The 13,445-nt window shown below is 50.6% G+C and overlaps 1 protein-coding gene across 2 annotated transcripts in view; it reads right to left on the bottom strand.

Moving 5' to 3' along the window:
* Window positions 1-1,675: 1,675 nt before the first annotated feature.
* PTH1R (parathyroid hormone 1 receptor) overlaps window positions 1,676-13,445 on the bottom strand; it is a 109,273-nt gene continuing 97,503 nt past the window's right edge. For both annotated transcript variants that reach the window (XM_088150732.1, XM_088150731.1), the window contains 4 exons: window positions 10,987-11,081; window positions 7,956-8,097; window positions 6,409-6,450; window positions 1,676-4,672 (listed from right to left, as the gene is read on the bottom strand). In XM_088150732.1, the coding sequence (XP_088006858.1) occupies window positions 4,310-4,672; window positions 6,409-6,450; window positions 7,956-8,097; window positions 10,987-11,081 (642 nt within the window). In that variant the 3' untranslated portion in view covers window positions 1,676-4,309. The remainder of the gene's footprint in view (window positions 4,673-6,408; window positions 6,451-7,955; window positions 8,098-10,986; window positions 11,082-13,445) is intronic.

The following is a 13,445-nucleotide window of genomic DNA, read 5'->3' on the forward strand; positions in this document are numbered from 1 at the left end:
ACAAATCATGAGCCATGAAATTAAAAAAAAAAAAAAAGTCAAATTGTTCTTTCCTCTCACTCTCTGGTTTGGCTTTGCATTTGTTACCGCCAGATTAATAATCATCATCATCATGATAATAATAATAATAATTGAAAAAACACCCTTTTTCTTGATGGAATCTTCTGAAAACTTTACCATCATAGTCCTGTTCACTTCCTTGGCAAAAATGGAATGCATAGAACGACCGGTCGCTTCGATCCACGAGTCCCTAAAAACCCAATCTATTTTCCTAGCTTATTGTATCCTGCCAAAAAGAGAATTCCTCAAATATTGCAATGAATTTTGGGCTAAAAAATCCAGAGGGTATCTAAGGGATACAGAACTCTCTCATCTCGTGGGCATCTGGAGTTTTGCAGCTCCAGATTGGCTAGCTTTATATTTTTATTATTTATTTGATTAACAGCTTGCCTTTCCTTCATCCACACATCGGTCGATCTGCACAGGTTCCATCATGAAGTACCCGTTGGAAGTAGAGAGAAATGCAGAGTTGTGGGAAAGGCCACCCCAATGCAAAATTGGGATTTTTTTGACCCATGAAAAATGGAAAGGAGCTGGAATTCTGTGATTTAGCAATGAGATAATACACTCAGAGCATCAAATTCCACATTCTTTCTCCAGCCAGGGTATTTTGAACGTCATCTTACAACTTGGGGAAGAAATTCTCTTGTCCTTCTGGGCATGTGCATTTAAAAAATTTACAATTTAATTAAAAGTTGGTGGGTCACTCGCAACTGCCTGCCAAACAGTTCCTGTTGTGTGTGTCTGTGTGTGCGCGCATGTGTGTCAGTATGGTGCAAGGCCAGGAGAAGAATGGAAAATTGAAGCAAGCGCTTTCTTGTCTGAAAAAATCTGGAATAAAATCCCCAATGATGATTCCCACCCTTGGCAATCTGGATTCCTGCTACGAATTGCTGTCAATTCCAACCATTCCCAATCCCCTTTGGGTGATCCACATTGTCAAAAATCAAGCCTTCAGCTGTCTACGATTACTCCTGGCCACGGCTGTCGTTGTAGGCGATACTGTGGACTTTAAATAAGGCCAGATGGAGGAGAAGCTGAAGAATGGAGCCCACAGATACGGGGCTTGCATCGCACTGGAGCGACCTGAACATCTGCACACATGCTCAGATGCCTACCGCTACCTTGTTCGTGGAGCCCCATCCCCTTCCTTCCAGCATTGTGGGTGCCATTTCCATGAATTAAAACAACCCCCCAAGGCCCTGAAGGTGACCCCCAGAGGCGTGTGCACACTCCCTGGACAGCTACATCAACCAAAAGTCGTGTGTCTGCTGTCCGTCAAAGCGAAAAAGCCGTTAGCAAAAGAACCCCAAGTTTTGGCTGTTTGGCATCCAGCGGTTGGAGGGGGCTGGAGGGCTCAGTCCGATTTTACAGATGTTGATAGCGGCTGCAAGGCTGCAATTTGCTTGGAGGCGCAACATGACCGTCGGTAAACAGGAAAGGGACAGAATCTTTATTCAAACGAGATTGGGAAGGAATCCTGGGGGGCTGAAAATCCTGCAGGGATTTTATTCCCAACTTTTCCAATACGACCTCGGTATAAGGAGAAGGCTCCTCAGGCACCGTGTCCCGTAGACACACACAGATAAAAACAACACGTCACAGGGTGCTGGCATGAGCTACAGAGTTCAGCTTTTATTTGGTTTTTAATGGGCAAGTTCCTAGTCCTTATGGCTGTGACAATATTGGGGCAGGATTGGGGGAGATTTCAGAAAGGCAGATGGCTGAGTAAGAATTTGAGAGATGCGCGGTTGGTTGCTCGGGGTGGGCCAAGGATGGGAGAGAGCACAGGCTGGTTCCCTTCCCAGCTTCACATCCTTTTCATAAAATTAACAGAAGCAGTATAAATTACACAAAATAGGTTTACGGTGGAATAAATTAGACAACATAACATGAATTGTGCAAATTCGTAGGGCGGAATCCAGCTTTTCTGCAACATTCCTAATTTCCAGAGCGAATTCTTTCTCCAAATGTTCACTCTTGGCTACGTCAAGCGGTTGATTTGATCAGAGTCGCCCAGAGGGTCAAAAACGTCAAGATGGCATCTGCGATCGTGCGATCAGATCCTGAACTTTTTGACACCTCCTGCAGAGGACTCTGGATGGGGGCATATTCACTCCACCCTAGCAAGCCCTTTTTAAAAGCAGCAATTACCTGTCATGGCTTTCTGCAAGGAATTCTGGGAGTGGTAGTTTTTAACGAGGGGCATTTCGAGAGGGGTTGCAAAGCCAGACCGGTGCTAATCGAATTACTCAGTGCTTGTATTTGCAGAGGAGGAACTTCCTAGCACTTTTGTGCAATGGCCTTAATATCATTTAGGGATGGGGATAGAAAACGAAGGTACGTATCAGTCCCGGCTCAGCTAAGAGGCTACCTTGTCCCAAGGTTGGGACGGACTGACGGATCTCTTTACCACGCTCTGAAAACGGCGTGGTCTTCCTCCTTCCCAAGTCATGGGAATTTTTGAAAAGGAACTTGGGAATCTCTTTCAGCTGATTCTCAGTCTCTTTACTGAAAGGCAGTTCCTCGTGGGAATAAGGCGTGATCCATTTGCACGAGACACGGGCCCACGAGGACCAGCTTTAAAGCTGCCATCGTAATGCAGAAGGGCTTTCATGCCCAACCTTGAAAACAAGGTTGTCCTCTTATTTTGGCTCCCTCGTGGCCGGATCTTTAAAGAGTTTTGGAAAACAGAGCAGTCTTCCGATTCTCGTGCACCCGTGGGGGGCTATTCGATCCGGCCCATCACTGGCCTATGACAGAGGCTGAAGAAGACATCATCTACTCTTCTTTGGCCTTGCCTGCTCATGTGCAAATCCACGTTTTTGCTGCCTGGCCCCCTGGGGTCCCAGGCTCTGCCCCTCCAGGACAGACCCAAGGTCACCCCATTCAAAAGGACCCGGCGTTTGGCCGCAAATGGCACCGAGCAGGAGAGGTAGAAAAACAGGATCTTTGGGAGGGGAGAAGGAAAACCCCGACAGGTCATTGGTCAACCATTGGACATCTTTACCCAAATCTCTCTGGTCCCTTCTCTTTTCCTCTTTCCACTGGGCCTTGCCCACCCATTGGAGATAGTGCAAACCGTGTGCAAACCATGCTCACTCCTTCATGCCCTCCTAAGCTGCTCACCTGACCCTCAGCTGGTTGCCCTCGGTCCCTGGAGTCCCGGGTGGGTTTTCCAGAGCACGTGGTCCCAATGCAGAAGGAGAGCGAGCCGGGACAAAGGAACCCCCCCCCAGCTCCATTGCCTCCACCCAGCACCTCTTCTCCTCCCCCAGCTCGCTCTTTACCCAATTCCAGGTCTTCTTTTCCATGTCATCACTGATCAATGATCTGTCTCCAGAGAGACATTGTTCTCCTCCAGTCTCGCTTTTCACGGACCCGTTCTTTGGCGCAGATCAGACTCTGTATTGATCTAATAATAATTTTCCTTCCACAAAGCATGCTGGACCCTCTGCTGGTCCCTTGGCTTGGGGGGCGGGGGGTAGATGGGCAGGAAGGAGACCCCGGGACAATATGATTTTATAGCACGGAGAGACAGAAGGAGAGCGGTAACGTGACCAAGGACGGGCAGGCGGATAAACTTGGTTTTCTTTCTACGGCGTAGGTACGTTCCTCTCTCTCTGCTCAGAGAAAGGACTCTTTCTTATGTCTGTTTTCACTTGGTCATTTAAAACATGGATTTAGGTACTGCTCCGGAGGGAAAAACTTCCCGTTCTGATGGAAACAGGCATTCTGGTTGGCTGGTTTTTTTAAACCAAATCTTAATCCAAGGAGGAAAAGCAAGACAATTTAGCAGCAGCAGGAAGGTCTGGCTCTGAGCAATCTGTGGGGAAGAACCTTTTCTCCCCCCAAGGGAGTAACTCAGACCCTCTGAATGCCCTGGGACCGCTTGCGCTTTCCCCCCTGCTCCCCCAAGGACAACAGGGTGCAGCCCTTGGCTTCTGGGGCAGGACAATGTAGAGGCTTTATTTCCTTCCGGGTCTGCTGTGCTGCAGATGAACCCTAAAGCACCATTGATCAAAAATCTCCTTCGTGGCCAGGCAGCTCTGCCGGGTCACCAGAACTCTGGCCTTCACTCGCTTCCGGGTGCCCATAAAACATGGTTTCTCGTTGCAAAGAATGGGGTGGAAAGTCAACCCCCCTCCCCGAAGCCGTGATGTGGAGCGATGGACCGGGGATTTCTTGCAACCCTCGGGGCCTTCCGGGACCCCTCCATGTGGCTGTCTAACCATCCCTTTCGTCCGGGTCACATCGTGGTCTCCTCTTCTTTTTCCATCAGGGTGGCCGGCTTGTATCCGTTGTAGAGCCCGGAGCTGTGGAGATGTTCCTCCTCTTTGTGGTAGTGCTCTGCTCCAGAAGACGCCATGGAGTTCTCCGAAATGGAGCCGTTCTTGATGTACCCGGGCAAATTACGGTGTCCGTTGAGGGCTCCCGAAATAAGTTTGCCGTTGAGAGGGAGGGGGATCCCTCCTTTGGCGGTGACATTAGTGACACTGGTGTGGGACACCATGGGTCCATAGCTGTAAGTAGTGCTCCCACTCCGGGCCTTCCTTCTGAAGTCTAGCGCTAATGTCCATCGGCTCCACGACTTCTTTATCTCTGCTTGGACCTGTTGATGGCGAGAAAGGAATAATAAAAAAAAGAGAGAGACTTATTATGGGATAGGAATGGTGGAAAGCTCTGAGGAAGACATTCTGGGCTGCGCAAATTGGAATCTGCTAAATGAAACAAGCGGAGGAGGAGGATCGTGAAGCGATCTTAGATGGTTAAGCTAGAAGGCTGCGCAAACCCTTCCTCAGAGGACTGATGCGAAGGGCTTTTGAAGTCATCTGTGCGTTCATGCGCATATACCAAAGACGCTTCACGATGCCAGCGGTCCTGGCAGCATATCTTCTGCACATAGCCACCCACATCTTGCAAACACATTCCAAATGATTTGCGAGATCCTATTAAGCAATTGAATTCTAAGAAACTGATCCATTAACCAGCTGACTTTGTTTGCAAGTGTCTGCGTAGGACTCAGTCAGCAGTTTTGAAGGGAAAAATGTTTTCTTTGTACATTACTTTTATGTGGCAGGCACCATTTTAGAAAAGCTATTCCCTCTTCTGAAGAGGTGGTGGCTGCCATCTGCTCCTTCCTTCCTTCCTTCCTTCCTTCCTTCCTTCCTTCCTTCCTTCCTTCCTTCCTTCCTTCCTTCCTTCCTTCCTTCCTTCCTTCCTTCTTTCTTTCTTTCTTTCTTTCTTTCTTTCTTTCTTTCTTTCTTTCTTTCTTTCTTTCTTTCTTTCTGTCTCCCTCCTTCCTTCCTTCCTTCCTTCCTTCCTTCCTTCCTTCCTTCCTTCCTTCCTTCCTTCCTTCCTTCCTTCCTTCCTTCCTTCCTTCCTCTCACTCTCTGTGTATCTTAATACAAGAAATCAAAATGTTTTTCATTGATCATTCTAACCCAGTCTTTCCCAACCTGGCCATTGTGACAGCATGGAGGGTACCATATTGGGGAAGATCAATGCATCAGTTAAAATTTGACTGGGGATGGAAGGGAGCAACCTTTTGGAAGTAAGGCATACCCTTCAATGCTCAGCAACAGCCTCCACCCTCCTGAGAAAGCTCTTTCAGAAGAAGAGGCATCTCCAGGACAACTGATGGCCTTCCCTTCTTCTCAGGTTTCAGGCTGCCTCTTGGCCACTCATGTTAGCAGAGCAGTATGGAAGGAAAAGATGGGGTGACTTACAGAGCTGTAAGTGGTTAGGACAGAGAACACTGATCTGGTTCATGGATGTGCATCTAAGTTTGAACTTGGTCTATCTGAGTCGAAATTCCCAGGCCAAATCCAGAGCTCCTCAAGAAAATGTTGACGGCCCCCAAAACATCCATGAGAGTATGATGGCAAATGGGGTTGAGCCATTAGTATTGGGAAAGGCCATGATACATCGTAGCTAGGAGAAATAAAGGGACCTGCATCTTCAAGGGATGTTTCTAAGGCTGGACTGGACCAATTGGGACTCCAAGGATGGGGTTCTAGGATCCTTCCTTCCTTCCTTCCTTCCTTCCTTCCTTCCTTCCTTCCTTCCTTCCTTCCTTCCTTCCTTCCTTCCTTCCTTCCTTCCCTCCCTCCCTCCCTCCGTTTCCTTCCTTCCTTCCTTCCTTCCTTCCTTCCTTCCTTCCTTCCTTCCTTCCTTCCTTCCTTCCTTCCTTCCTTCTTTCTCTCCTTCTTTCTCTCCTTCCTCCCTCCCTCCCTCCCACCCTGGTATCTAGTTCCCCATCCCTACCCTGTTTTCCTGATGATCTGAACTAATAGAGTTTGGAGAACCCAAAGCGCTGATCACATGGCTTGATTCTAGGATACTCACCTCCCCATTACAAAAGCAGTAGATGATAGCGACGAAAAATCCCTAGGAAGAAAAAGAAAGAATAAAATTGGACTCTTGGATTGACTTCAAGAATTGCCTATGGCCACAGGGTTGAGGACTCCACCGGATGACACCCAACATTAAACTAGTCCGTAAGGGGGTGGGTAGCTTGAAGCGAACATGTGCTACCATCTTAATATTTATTTCTTTATGAATCTTGTTAAGAAGTATATTCCATCTCTTTGGGTTCCATGGGGGCCTCCCTTTATAGCCATACAATAATGACCTGGGGAAGCTGGGCTGAGAGAGAGAAATCTAGTGACCTTCTGTGGTTGAGCAAGGATTAGGTCAGTGTTTCTCAACCTTGGCAACTTTATGATGTGTGGACTTCAACTCCCAGAATTCCCCAGCCAGCCATGCTGGCTGGGGAATTCTGGGAGCTGAAGTCCACACATCATAAAGTTGCCAAGGTTGAGAAACAGTAGACTAGATCCTGGGTCTCCCCACATCTAGTCCAACATCTCAGCGGCTCTTGGGCTGAGAGGGAGGGACTGCCCAGAGTCCCCCCAGAGAGCTTCTGAGGCTGAAGGGGGGCCAGAATCTCAGAATCTGGGTCTCCTGGCTTATAGCCCAGCCCCTTCCCCACGAGACCAGACTGGGAGCTGATGGGCCTGGGGGGACTTGAGCCTGCTCTTTCTGGACCAAGTCCAACTTCTTCATCGCTACATCACTCTGGCTGCCAAAAAGGGGGTACGACCCACAGGTCTGCAGAACAAATGGATCATATTGGCAGATGTCTGCTTGGGACTCCATCCGAAATTCGAACAGGAAGAACGCTTCCTTGCGCATTCATTTTACGCAACAGGCCTTCTCATAAAAAGGCCATTCGTGCTTCTGAAGAGAAGGTGCCTGTTCTACACAGGAGCGTCCCTCTGTCATCCATCCATCCATCCATCCATCCATCCATCCATCCATCCATCCGCTCATCCCTTCTTCCATTCTGCTGTTTCTCTTCTCCAATCTGTCTTGATTAATCTGGGAACTCCTTCGGAGTCAACCCAAATATTTCCCTTTCCCCCAGCCTTCCCCAACTTGGCTGGTGGGACAGCCACAGCCGAGTTTCAAAGAACCAACTCAGGTTCTCCATCCTTGATCTGCCCCACAGCAGATGTGGCAGGAAGGAGAGGCTGGCTGACCTCTTCCAGAATCTTCCTTTCCACTGAAAAATAACTGATATTAGGAAGAGCAACCTCTGAATAATGTCCTATTCAAAACATCATCTCGATTACAGTAATTACCAGCTATAAATAAATGCACAGGTGAAGCCCATTTTCACGACAAGCGGAAAGACACCTCTTTTCAGTAAAAAAGGGGACCTTGAACCTAGGAGGGTCCAACCTGTGGCCTCTGGGCTGGGTGGGGATCATGGGAGTTGAAGCCCAAGGCATTGATGGACATCAGGCTGGGGAAAACAGGTTCTCGGGTTTTCACCCCCTTCCTAAATCCTACACTCCTGATGCTGAAGACGGTGTAGAAGTTCTCCAAACCTGGAAAGAGTTGAACAGCATTTCATAGTGCATCTGAATCTGCCAGAGGATTCCTGAAACTTCCGTGTAAGGCATGGCCATAAAAACGATGTAATGTACTCCAAATAACGGCATGAGGACCAGGGTGGATTTCAACAGCTTCCTGTAGAAAGAGATAGAAAGATGATAGGTAGAAAATTATGGCCCCCAAGTTGCCCTAAAATGAGAGATCTTTCAGGCTTTTCGATATCCCACAGTCAGTTGGACTAAGTGATGCCCAAAGAGTTTGGGCACTGAGCTGCAGAGCAGGAAAGGAATCCGGGGGATTCTGGTTAATCGGGAGCGTGACTCAAAACGCTCCCGCTGATGCTTGCCATCATGCGCCAGGAAACTGACAGATGTTTTGGTTTCTTCGTGACAATTAGCAATATCTACATAATTGTTTTCTAATGTACAGTAGTTTGGTCAAACATATGCTTTGCATCTCTAAATCTCCATTCATCCATCCATCCTCTATCCTCTATCTATCATCTATCCTCTCTCTCTCTCTCTCTCTAATATATATATATCATCTTTCTATCTTCTATCTCTCTATCGCTCTATTATCTCTCTCTCTCTCTCTATCTAATACACACACACACACACACACGCACACACCAATGTGTTAGAAATACACTTGAGTGGCAAGGAGGGCGAAAGATGTCCCTCCAGGGTATTTTCAACCGAAGCCCCCAATGAGAAGGGTTGCCATTTTTTCTTTCTAATCATAACATTCTGGGAGGAAAAAATGCTCCCTGATTGGAATGGTCCTCCAGAAACCCTAACCCAGGGGAGTCTGCAGGGAGGGGGAGTCAAAAAAGTCAAGATGGCAGCCACCGCTGCACAATCAATTGTATGGGTGTGACTGCCATTGTGACTTTTTTGACCCCTCCCCTGGAGACGCCCCCCACAAGTCTTCCCAGTGTCTGGGGCCCCATATTTCTTTTCTTCTTCCTCCCTTCTCCACTGTTTTTCTTTCTGTCTCATGAAGTTACAATCTTCAGGATCCAAGCAGACCGGTCTGGCTCTCCTGTCAGACAGACGGGCGGTGTCGTCCCGTCGTTTCCTTCCTGGGGAGACCCCTTCTGCCCTGCATTCTCTAAATCAGTCTGATGACTGCAGGGGGTCCCACCAGCACCATTGCGTCAGGATTCAGCGGCCGGCTTGATGGGGTTAGCCGTTGGCGGTGGGGGAGAGGCCCTCTTGTCCCTGAGCACTTCTGATCGGGTCCCTCTGAAGCCTCCACCCCGTGGCAAGGATCCCACCGGAGCGGGTCTCCTGACTCGGAGAAATGACCTGCTCCATCGTGGCGCATCCAATTCAGGCAGCAACGTGGGCCCTGATTTGGTGACCGGCTTCCAAGGGGGACAGGAGCCCTGGCGCGTCTGCTCAGGTCGAGCCCTCAAAAGGAAACGCGGCTTTCAGAGGCACTGCTTCAAAAAGGACTCCAGTTTCGATGAACCGAAGCCTCCTTCCCAAAACGCTGCGCAGCCTACTGGACTTCATGACAAATGCCGAGGGAGACTCTCTCTGCGGTTTGCGAGACCGATCAGTCTGGCCTGGCACTGAGGCTCTGGGTGAGGTTGCAGAAGGAAGAGGCGATGCCCATGAAGGAGACGACACCCGAGATTCTTCTGGCTGGGGGGGACAGACTTTGATCCTGTTCTCAGTGTTGGGAGGGCTAAAGGAGGGCCATCCATTCCAATAAATTGTTTTCTGTGTCTGCCACTTGAAAAGGGAAGGAAGGAAAGAAGGAAGGAAGGAAGGAAGGAAGGAAGGAAGGAAGGAAGGAAGGAAGGAAGGAAGGAAGGAAGGAAAGAAGGGGGGAAGGAGAAGGAGAAGGAGAAGGAGAAGGAGAAGGAGAAGGAGAAGGAGAAGGAGAAGAAGGAGGAGAAGGAGAAGAAGGAGGAGAAGAGAGGAAGAAAGGGAACGAAGGAAGGAGAAGGAGAAGGAGAAGGAGAAGGAGAAGGGAGGGAGGGAGGGAGGAAGGAAGAGGGGCAGGGGTGGGGAGGAAGGAAGGAAGGAAGGAAGGAAGGAAGGAAGGAAGGAAGGAAGGAAGGAAGGAAGGAGGGAGACCCTTGGAACAGCTGTCTTAGCACCATCAACCAGAAGAAGTTCAATACCGTACGATGGATGGACACATCTGGCCCGCTCAAGAGCCGTGCTCCTGGAGGGAGCCTCCTCTGGTTGGAAATGAGGCTGACGCGGAGGCGGAAGGTGGAGACTTTGCCAAGCCTCGCCAGAGCCCCGTATGGAGGCAATTATCAAAGGGGCACCGCTGCTGGTAGGCCCTCCCCTTCTCTGGCATCGGCAGCTGCCGGGGTCTGGGCAGGAAAACACCCTCCCAGTCTCCCGGCACATCCAGCCCGTAATGAATAGCAAGCCTCAGAGAGTGTGAAATAAATCTGTAGGTAAATGATAGGCCTCCACCAGGCTGGAAAACAAACCTCGGGTTTTTCAAGGCCGGTCCAAGCCATACCCCCTCGTCGCCTGCTTCAAATTAGAACATTTCCTTTCCAGATTCACAGGGTTTTTCGCTTCTTCTCCCCACCCTCTGCTCCGAAACAAGCTACGCCAGCTTGACAAGCGCAGCCTTTCCCTTTGCCAGCAGCGCTCCGGTGCGGCCAAAGAGGCCGACCCTGGCGCGCGGCACGTTCCTGACGGCTCTGGGCCTGATGGAGAGGAGAAGGAGCGCGAAAGCGGACCGTGGCTGTCCCGGCCTCCGAGCCGGAGCCCGTTCGGCTCTCCGTGCAGAGGATCCACGCCCGGGGAACGGACGCCACCCCGCTGTGCGATTTCATCAGCCGGTCGGCCCGCTGCAACCCGGTTCTTCTTCCTCGGCCCCGTCGCTGGGGGGCAACTGAGAGCGCAGGCCTGCGGTGGACCCTTGCCCTGGCGCTGGGTGGCGGGCAACTCTGCTTTCCATGTCAGCCTTGAACCGAATTCTCCCCTCTTTCCTCTCTCTTTCCCCACTCCATTCTCGCCATTCGAGAGGGAGGCTTCGGCGACTTACCGGTACTGTTGCCTTGTGTCGCATCTCCCCGCGTTGGTTTCTCGAAGTTTGGTTGCCAGGACTCTGATGATTTTGATAAACAGGATAAAATTCGCCTGTAAGACAAAAGGGAGGGAGGGAGGGAGGGGAGGGGGACGGGGAAGGAAGGAAGGAAGAAAAGGAGGAGGAGGAGAAGGAGAGAGGGAGGAAAAAGAGAAGGACAAGGACAAGGACAAGAATAAAAAGGAGCAGGAGCAGGAAGAGGAGCAGGAGCAGGAAGAAGAGAAGGAGCAGGAGGAGCAGGAGCAGGAGGATAGACAAGGAGAAGGAGGAGAAGGAGGAGGAGAAGGGAAAGGACAAGGACAAGGAGGAGAATGAGCAGGAGCAGGAAGAGGAGCAGGAGCAGGAGCAGGAGGAGAAGGAGCAGGAGGAGGAGGAGGAGGAGGAGAAGGAGAAGGAGCAGGAAGAAGAGAAGGAGCAGGAGGAGCAGGAGCAGAAGCAGGAGCAGGAGCGGGAGGAGCAGGAGCAGGAGCAGGAGCGGGAGCAGGAGCAGGAGAAGATAGACGAGGAGGAGAAGAAGGAGGAGGAGAAGGGGAAGGAGCAGGAGCAGGAGCAGGGGCAGGAGAAGATAGACAAGGAGGAGGAGAAGCAGAAGGAGGGGAAGGGGAAGGGGAAGGGGAATGGAGGAGGAGAAGGAGGGTTGTGAAATTGATGTGTCTGGCAAAAGAGGTCTTGAAATTCCTCTTAAACATATCCCATGGTTGACTATTTATTCTCCACCTTTGGAAGAAGGTCTGACAGTTGGGACTTCAGTCGATAGGCCGGACTGTGAAGCCGCAGCCAGGACTCCCAGCCCCCTTTGGTGGCTCGGGGCTCTCTTCTTCCCAGCACCAGAGTTGTGCTTCCGTTACCTTAACTGGGCCTGACACTGAATCTCAAGGCAGCTGGTCCCCTCCGAAGGGGCCACCCTGGGCCATTGGCGGTGCCAGGAGAGGAGCAGGTCTATGGCATCTCCTCTACCTGCTTTGCTCTGCCCCGTCCCCACACCCCAGCTCAGCTGATCTTCTGCAGCCCTGGGATCTCTGCCGGACAGAAAGCCAACACTGGACGCGTGCTGTCGTGTGACCCAGTGGCTCTGAGAGAACTGGAGGCCAATGGATCCCTACTTCTTTGGGGAATTTGCTCCCACGAGCCATGGACGTGCCCAGCGACCCGGGTGGCTTTAAGGGGAATGGCTCAGATCCTGGGAAATTCCGTCTGGCAGAAGTTCCACCACCAGGAACCCCGAGGTGCCGCCTTCGATACCGGAGCTGATAGTTACCATTTGATCATTGCAACCGCGGCTGAGCCGAGGTCCAGGAAGCTTCTGGCCATGGAAAACAGGACCTAGCCTAAATCAGATCGTCTTAATCCCATCTTTACACCCGTTTTATCACCAAAGGGTACCTGGCTGGAAAGGTGTTTCGTACTGAGACTTTAAAAATAACCTTTTCAATACAAGAAGGGATGTGCAAAACTGCAGACGCTCCGAATCTCTCACCTTAGGGAGAGCTGGTCAGCAACGTAGTGGCTAGCTGACCTTGGCTGATCCCCAAAGGATAAGCAGGATCCACCCTGGTTAGTCCTGGGATGGGAGACCACTAGGAAATTCCAGGGCGGTAGACTAGAGGCTGGGACAGCAAGCCGCTTCTGTCTTGTTGCCAAGAAAACTACAAAGATGTGCCTAACAGATCACGGGGGATGAAGCTCAGTTTGAGAGAGCCTTTATCTTTGCCTTTAATGCTTACAAAATTCAGGAAAAAGCACTTCCTTCATTTTTATTTAGAAATAATTCTAGCTGGCTAAAAATTGGGGGAAAAAACAGGGAGAGAGATTAATACTGACGGAAGGGTCACTTTTGGTAGTTAGGATCTCCAAAACCTATTCCAGATTTAAATATATATATATATATTTAAACTTACCCACACCCTTCCTTTCCATCCCCCCCCCCCTTCATTGCAGCCGGGATCTGGAATAAATATGAACTGCACTCGGTTCAAACCCACCCAGAAGACCCACCCAGGAGCTTTGGGGTCAGAAGGAAAACCCTGGGGCGCGCTGGACAAGCCAAGGGCCCCTCTTGCTTGCTAACCTGGTTTGAGCGGGGTTGGCAGTCTGTCCCAGCCACCCTGCCCACCCTGCCCACCCTCCCTTGGCTGGCTGCCACGACCACCCGGTCGTCTTGGAACTGGCTGGGGAAGGGAAGGGATGAGAATGGAGAAAGCTGGCAGGAGGAGAGCGGTCAAGTGCCAGCCCCCGCAAGCCTTTCGATTCAGAGGCCAATTACCACAAGACAATGGCTTGCCGAGGATGGACGTTTGCTGTTTGCAGAGAAAAATTCCCAGGCCCTGCGAGGGGACGCCCGTCTCAGTTTTCTGCCAATGTTGTCTTTCCAGGATCGCTCAGATGTCTTGCATTTGAGGTCTGTGGCCCTAAAGGCA

The sequence above is a fragment of the Python bivittatus genome, unplaced genomic scaffold (genome assembly GCF_059951505.1).
Source record: "Python bivittatus isolate LINGU-HERP-01145 unplaced genomic scaffold, Pbiv_v1 ctg000610_np1212, whole genome shotgun sequence".
Taxonomy (NCBI): Eukaryota; Metazoa; Chordata; class Lepidosauria; order Squamata; family Pythonidae; genus Python; species Python bivittatus.